The 8091-nt window shown below is 35.6% G+C and overlaps 1 protein-coding gene across 1 annotated transcript; it reads right to left on the bottom strand.

Moving 5' to 3' along the window:
- Positions 1–487: 487 nt before the first annotated feature.
- LOC123534406 (uncharacterized) lies at positions 488–3515 on the bottom strand. The gene has a single exon (XM_045316641.2). The coding sequence runs from the start codon at positions 3124–3126 to the stop codon at positions 2149–2151; it is 978 nt and encodes a 325-aa protein (XP_045172576.2). The 5' UTR covers positions 3127–3515; the 3' UTR covers positions 488–2148.
- Between the last annotated feature and the right edge of the window lie 4576 nt (positions 3516–8091).

The following is an 8091-nucleotide window of genomic DNA, read 5'->3' on the forward strand; positions in this document are numbered from 1 at the left end:
GTCTGATTTTATTTTTCATGTAGTTCCCCGTGCAAGCAGTCCTACCTTTTAAAGCATGACAAAAACATAATCCCCAATTATAATTGGAACTTGTCTGACTGTGAAATAGTTGTCCAATACAAGTCATGCTATTCATATAATATTATATGTACCATATTGCACAAAATACAAATACAGAAAAAATCTTCAATCTTCAATATTTACCTTGAAAATTGACATTTGAATGAAATGACTTACCACAAAGTTTTTAATAATACAGATAATTCATTGTTCCTTTACAGTGGTTTCATACAGAGGTATAGATAAATACCAGCTAGGTGGGATTATTAGTTGCGTCATTGATTAATCTCTAGTATCATATCTGCATGCTCTTAAATGATCGTAAGATCACACATGTGCGTGTACCACTTGGATAAAACAAGGTCTCATATCCCAATCTATCAAAGTAGTGACACAAGATGCGGTGTCAAGCAAGAAAACACGAAGATTACACAGTAGACATCGGTATTCTCTAAATTTAATGATAACAAGTACAGTTGATGGCTGTTGAGGAAACCTAAATATAGACAATTTTATCACGAATCAAGTTTTAACAAGAAGTTTTTTTTCTTCACACACAAAATAACGAACGCATTTAGTAAAATGTGCAATGCTATGAAACTGTTCAGTGTTTTGTTCTTTGCTCTTTTGAATAATGACCTGTTATTCAACCGTCATAATATTCCTGAATGTGCTAACCAACCAATTACTGACAGGCTACAATGAGTTTTACCCATCTCGAAGTCTATGATAGACTTTAAAATATATACATCGTAAAGTTAGAAATGGAATATTCTACTTTAAACATGACATCATATTACATAGTTTTAAAATAATAAATTGCTCAATGTTTGTCAACAAAGTTCTGAATGTTTTCTGCGTTGAGATTGGCTACCGAGTCAATTTTCCCAGCAAGATAAATGGGTTTAACGAAGGCATCAATGCTGAGTCGCTGCACAGAACGTATAAATTATACCGAATTTCAGAATATCCACCATGGACATGCTCATCCACTTTATTTAAACGTACGTGGGTACATACGTCGAAGCAAATGTAACAAACACACACATATATGCAACTTGGCAGCATTGTGATTCCGGGGCCTTTTCACGTAATGTCGCGCTTCACTGGCTGGGAATCTGTCAGGGTTGTCGCTCAAGTTGTAGTTAAGTGACCTGTTAAACACATCAGTGCGGCTTCATAAAACCCTTGTTCAAAAAAACAATGACCTTGAATGTTTAGCGCCGTCTCCATGTGTCCAAGATTTTGGTTACGAAGGGTTTCGTTGAGTATTTTCAAAAGAGCCCTCTCTTGGTTACACACGTCTCCTATCTGCCGATAACATAGAAACTGGAGGTAGAACAACATAATTACTGGATCAACAGCAGCATGTCGCATCCAGGTGGTTCTACTACTTTCAAGCTCACTTTCATTTCCGATGGAACGAAACATTTCATAAACAAGAGCTTTTGGTGCCATCGGATGTTCAGTTCGCAAGTAAAATTCGCAGTGTGCTGTAAAATTCCCTATAAGAGCGTCGAGGGAATGTGTTGATAAAATCTTGATGTCTTTATGATATATTTCTTGCGTTGTATCGTGACACTTGCATACTGGTATCGTTTCCCTTTTGTCAGGATTTACCAATTTTCTTCGATTAATTGCAGTTTAGATAAAGCTTCTACGAAAAATCCACATTTATACAGAACATTTGTGCATTTCAAACCGTTTGCCATTCTATCATCATGAAAACCTTCTCAAATATATTGAAATCCCATACGGAATAGCATTTTGCTCTGATCTTCATTGATATTATTTGCTTGAACGGCATATGACAAAATGTGATGTCCTAAACTTGAGGATACATGTGACGTCATTATATCCATCAATGAAGCTGCGTTAAAAGATCGTATATTCCTAAATTCGATTACAGATTTTTGTAGCTGGGACATAAGCTTGAAATGATTTTTAATTACCAAGCCCAGTGTCTCAGTTAGGTTTGTTCTGTCGAGCTCAGCAAGCTTTTCAATAAGCATTTTTAATCTCCACTGGACGAACTGTCCAATAAGTTGCAATGCTAACGAGCAGAGCATGTTTCTAATCTTTTTCCATTCACTTCCGTTGTTGTAGCCGATTTTGGATAGACGAAAATACATCATGTCGCCTATACTGTCGATTTCTAAACACAGAAAAAAATTTATAATCACAGTTTTCAACCATCCGTCGTAATATTTCTTCAACTTGCAAACGGTTTCTTTCGTTGAGTTTGTGTCTGAGGAGATTGTTTTCCGGAATAAAATATCGAGGAATGTTTCCACGTGCAACGAAATGAAGCAATCTCACCAAGCACGTGTGAACGCACATAACGATTTTCCCTGGCTGCCACATGTTTTCCTCCGTTGTTTCAATAACTGAAAAGACAACATTTTTGCAATGATACGATGTGATACTGTCCGGAAATTTTGCTTTGATAAATTGTTTTGTAAGAAGCTTCATCAACACAATGCATTTAAACTGCGTTTCATTCAAAGTCCAGCTGAGTATACGTTCTGCTTCGGAGAGTGATAATCGCCATTCGACAGCTCGGATTTCGCTTTCTGTATGGCCTACTGGGGTAATAAAACAACCAAAAGTACGTAGAAGATCTTGAACTATTTTGTGTGGCCAAAACTTTCGCGCCTCCTTCTTAAACCAACCACTTGCTTGTTGAGGCCATGTTGAGCATTTCAGGGCAAAAATTCGATCAAGAGTTGTTTTGTATTTTGATGTCGATATTATGTCAGTCCTTGCTGGTCCATTAAGTTCATCACATGTTAATTTCATTTTTCCATATCCGTTTTTCAAAAGTAATTGATCATTCTCCAAAATGAGATACTTATAAAAGGATACGTTAGATCTGAAAGTTTCTATATGGTCGGCACCCAGTGGAATATCGTGTGCGCAAAATTGTAACTTTACGTAGCCAGGATGCGTTTTGTCATCGTTGAATGTATACCCATAAAATGTAAAAACTTCTCCCGTTGCATCAGCAAGTGATTGTATTAATTCTATATCCGTATAACACTCTAGTACATCGCGGTCTGATTCCATTCCCTCAGTTGTTGTACCTTCGTTCGACTACCGAACACAAACAATTTTACCGGCTGATCTCGGTAAATCATACGATTTAGCCATTCTTCCTGGTTGCAATAATATCTCCGAAGCCTTCGAACGAAAGGAGAAACACCGACCCGATTTAGTATATCCACCAACAATAGGGACAGCTTAAGAACGAATTCTTGCGGATACATTTTCTTTCCAGGAACCAAAATTTGTTTATAAATAAAGATTCAATATGAAAGTTAATGTTTCAGACGATATTCACCTTGATATTCTACGAAAAAATCAATAGTCGAAAACAAAACTTAACGGTTTTAAGCTCCATTATATCGCAGTCAATTGGAATTTAAACGTACCCAGCATGTCAAGACTCGCTCAAAAACTACAATGTTAAACAATATTGTATTAACATGAATAGATAACACCGCAAATAGAAATAAACACGTATTGATCATTTGTTTTTATTTTAGTCGGAAGCAAAAAATGAGAACCAATGTTGTATTTTTATAATGATAACTGCAAGATATGGAAGCGGGACGTTTAATACCACACGCTAATTGCATGGCTTGTTGGTCAATAGTCGGAACTATTGCCCGAGGTCCGAAAGAGCCATGTAATAACAATACTCGAAGACTTCCATATCAATTAACTGATTCAAGATGAATAGCTGGTACCTTCAAATAACCACAGAAGAACGAGAACCGGTGTAATATTTGTAATGTTGGCCTTTTAGAATCATTTTGTTTTCTTTTATTTTCTTTACAGAGATGCTTTCATATTTCAGTACTTTTGTACTTTTACAAAATATAATTGTAACACATTTTGAAACGACTTTCTTTTATAAAAAAGAAAAAAAACAATGTGGTCAACCCGTGTGACACTTCGGGGATAGGCACACTAGAAAATTCGCTCGATTCAGGTAACATTTTTGCTTACAATTTTCACATTTCTAGATTTTAATAAGATAAAAAGGCCGAAGACTAGAAAACATGTGTTTTCTTCAGCACAAAGCGAGTGCTAGACATTTTTTAATACTTTCCGCAAACACTTCGTTCAAATCCGACTGTGAACGTAACCTAAATATATCATGATCCATGAACAACAACAAAAAGAACAATAACAACAACAAAACAATAACAACAAAACATTTGTGCCTGAAGTTATACGGCACCCACTTCTGATTCATATGGAGAAATTAGAAGTTACATGCCGGGACAATGGTTAGTTAACTGCTCGACACTGCTTATTGTCTGAACAAATAAACAAACAAATTGTTCTGATCCACTGCATACACAGATCTCTAAAGCTAAAAACCAAACATTTAAAATATCTAAAATATTCCATTTACTAGTAACTGGACTTCATCAAAGTTGACTCTATTGCATTAATGCATAAATCTCTCTCCAAAAATTAAAAATGTTCAAGTCCGCTGCTCAAAACAAGCACTAGGGCTGAAAAAGACGATTATTGAAACACCCTCTCATTTACTGCTAGACTTACCTTTATAAAACTGTGTATGCAATACTTTTGCACGGACGTCCTGAAAGTAAGGTATTTTTTCCAAAAGACTATTATTATAGAAATTGTAAAATCAATTCACAACAATCAACAATATCGAACACCATATCCAAACCCTAGTGCCAATTTATTTACATATCGATGCTGAAACATTCAACTGGTGAGCTGACTGAATCACACACTTTGACGTGTATTGAATTCATACATAAAACAAAAAATAATAGCTTTCGAATCACAGATGACGTTTTATTATCAAAGATAACAATGCAACAGAATGACAACATTGTCCAGCAACATGTGCACAACCATTTTAAGGATTTCAATTATATATACATTTATATATTACTTGGATTTACAATCTCGGGCTATATTATAACTTTGCTACTGTAATTAAATAAAACTGAAATGTATATTTGAGCAACAAGGCGAAAAAAGACAGTCTTGTCGGACAATCTTCTGGCAATACTACGTTGAGCAGCAAGGCGAAATAACAATACGCGACATTATGCATAATCTTACGGGCATCTCGGAAGCGTTTTGAGACCCGCAATTTCTGCCGTCTGCGCTACTGATGGCATTCTCAAGACAGCGAGGCACACACCGGGAGGTAGACAGACTTTAGACATTTTCTCACTTTAAACTCCTCTTTATATATCAGTATTCAGCCTGACACAAAAAAATCAGTCTCTTTGGTGTTTCATGGCGTCTTCTTTACGTCTCTGCAAGTGAGAAACTAAAACCTGATATAGGCACAAAGAAATTTGCACATACACAAATGTTAAAACAAGTTTCATACAGGGGATGAGAAACAACGGCATGGAAGGCGGCTGATGTCTTAAAACAGTAAGAAGGACAATTGTGTTATAAACACTGATTAACTGAATAAATGTGATGATACACTGAGATAACGTATATATTCAATCAAATAATAACCACTGTGGATAGTCCAACCTACATTAATTCAACGTCATCACTTCTCATACACACTTTCTCGAAATCTGGTTCAGAAGACGCACCAGGAGACGTATGATTTTGTTCCTGGTGTTCAAAACGCTCTTGATCAAGTTGTGCATGATTTTCTTGATCGTGCTGTTGAAGATAATGTTCATCAATATCCAGGTCGTGATTTATCGGTGGAAATTGTCCTTCTTCTAGTGTATCCATTTCCGACATTGTCGGCATTCGTGAGTGCTGCATCATTCTAGACAATGCCGACGACCGTAGTGTGAGAGTGTCCGACATTTCATAGTTGTAAATCTTTTCCCGGAATTGACGTTCATCTCCTTTCGATCTTGAATAAATCCTCGGATCCACAAATTTCAGGGACATTTTCGGTCTCAAAGACCCATCATATCCTCTTCTCCAATTTCCTAGAAAAAAGGATATCATTTAAACCTTACCATGCTAAATTTCTATAATCAATTTGTCCGTCTTCTAGTTTGGACAGTTCCATTAACTGTTAACTGCACGGATGTGCAGGCTGATCATGATCTACACTGGTCGCAAAGGCAAAACCAATCGTGTCCAGCATGGTAAGGGTTAAATAGTAACAACCATATATAGCAAAGTATGTGTAGGTCACGTGAAAAGGCATAGTGCAAAACTTGTTTCAAAAGCTGCCATAGACGGAAAAGGCATCCTACATTAAATGACGCTGATTTCAAAGAAAGTAAATCAATGAAAGAAAGAAGAAACAGTTTGATGGCATGACACTTGAAGATAAATATTAATCAGCTTGTATCCAGAGTAACAGCTTATTCACTTCAGAACGGAGGAATTCAAACTAGACAACTTTAACAAGATCAAAAGTTGTAAAACAGTAAAATTATAGAAAACTGTAGAATGGTCAACCGCACCAAAGTACAGAGGTAAAAATTGAAACAGATAACTGCAATCAAAGAGTAATATTTTATATATCGCAGACGTTATCAAGCGAGAAATCCCTAGCAACAAGATGTTTAGAAGACAATTCAGATCTGAAGGAGACAGCTAGATTCGTAATTGTGAGAAACCTACCAATCTAATGAACAGAGTAATGTATTCTTGAAATTAAGTGTTTTATCTACACCAAGAAGTGAATTTATCAAGAATGGCATTTGTTTACTATAAACGAGAATGTTTGTTCGTATTTTTTACTCATTTCAAAAGGTAACATAGTACAGGCTTCAAGAACTTAGTTACAGGCCTCGAGTTAATTTAAATCTACTTACTATAAGGAAATGTTTCAATGTATAGTTTTCTCAATTCAAACGGTGTCATAGTTACTGGCTTCGAGATGGCTTCGTCTTCTTCGTCCTGTAAAAATGAAAAATACAACATTTGAAGCTGGCCAATGAAATATTAATTTTGCATTAATGTTGACACGTGCTGTAAATCTATGTTGTTTTGTCAACGACTCGTAATCTGAGTATGAAATTATATATACAACCGACCATATTTTTGAACCCTCATTTATTTGGTCTCCGAAAAGTTTATGACACTCTGAAAATACATAATATGCACTTGTTCCTAAGTGAATGTTGGTCGATTTTTATATGACATGTTCTTGCATATTTTGCGGCAACTAAACTGTTTTTGAAGAGTTCATCTTCTTATATATTTTGTTGATTTATCGAATCATTTTTTTTTCTTACCTGCTCAAGTTTTATATGTGAAGCTGTTGTTGGTCGTGAGTAGGTCTCAGATTCGCTCTCCGTGCAGATGGATTCTGTATCCGAATGTGGGTGTATCCGCTTATTCCTGTGGGCGGCGTATGCAATAGCTCCTGCTACTATACCGAGAACGAGTATCACCCCGCACACGATACCGACAATCAACCATAACGCTAAGGATATAATAATCAGTTTTGCAACATATTATAAGGAACAGTGAAAACGCATAATAAAAAAGATATTTTTTAGACAAAATAATTTTGCTGTATGTAGGTCTTATAAAACTGTTTTACTTGTGCGCCTATCATAATATTATGATATCTACATACATTTTGTAACTACTTTCATGTCCAAACTTCACAGCAAATATCTATTTCTGAAACATTGTTGTAAATTTCCGTTGTATATTTAAGATCTATATGTTTTGATTAAACAATCTATATCGAGTTTCCTGTGGACTTCAGTCCTCATTGCACACATTTACAAATACAAGTAATTTTTCTGTCATAATCTTACCATTATTAGAAGATTCTCTGACCTCAGTGGTTGTTGTGTTTGTGGCGGCAGTGGTTGATATACAGCTCACTTCTGCAAATGTAAGATTTTATCTTTCACACACGGATTTCTTATGTAATGATTTAAAACTGCAATGTTTTATAGATAATTTATATGTATGGGCTGAGATATAGTTCTTTTGTCCATTTCTTTATCGTTTATCAAAACCACAAAAGATGACTGAGAATTAAATACACATTCTCATATATATGAAAAAAAAAGCAATAGTTAA

This window comes from Mercenaria mercenaria, chromosome 12, assembly GCF_021730395.1.
Source record: "Mercenaria mercenaria strain notata chromosome 12, MADL_Memer_1, whole genome shotgun sequence".
In the NCBI taxonomy this organism is placed as follows: Eukaryota; Metazoa; Mollusca; class Bivalvia; order Venerida; family Veneridae; genus Mercenaria; species Mercenaria mercenaria.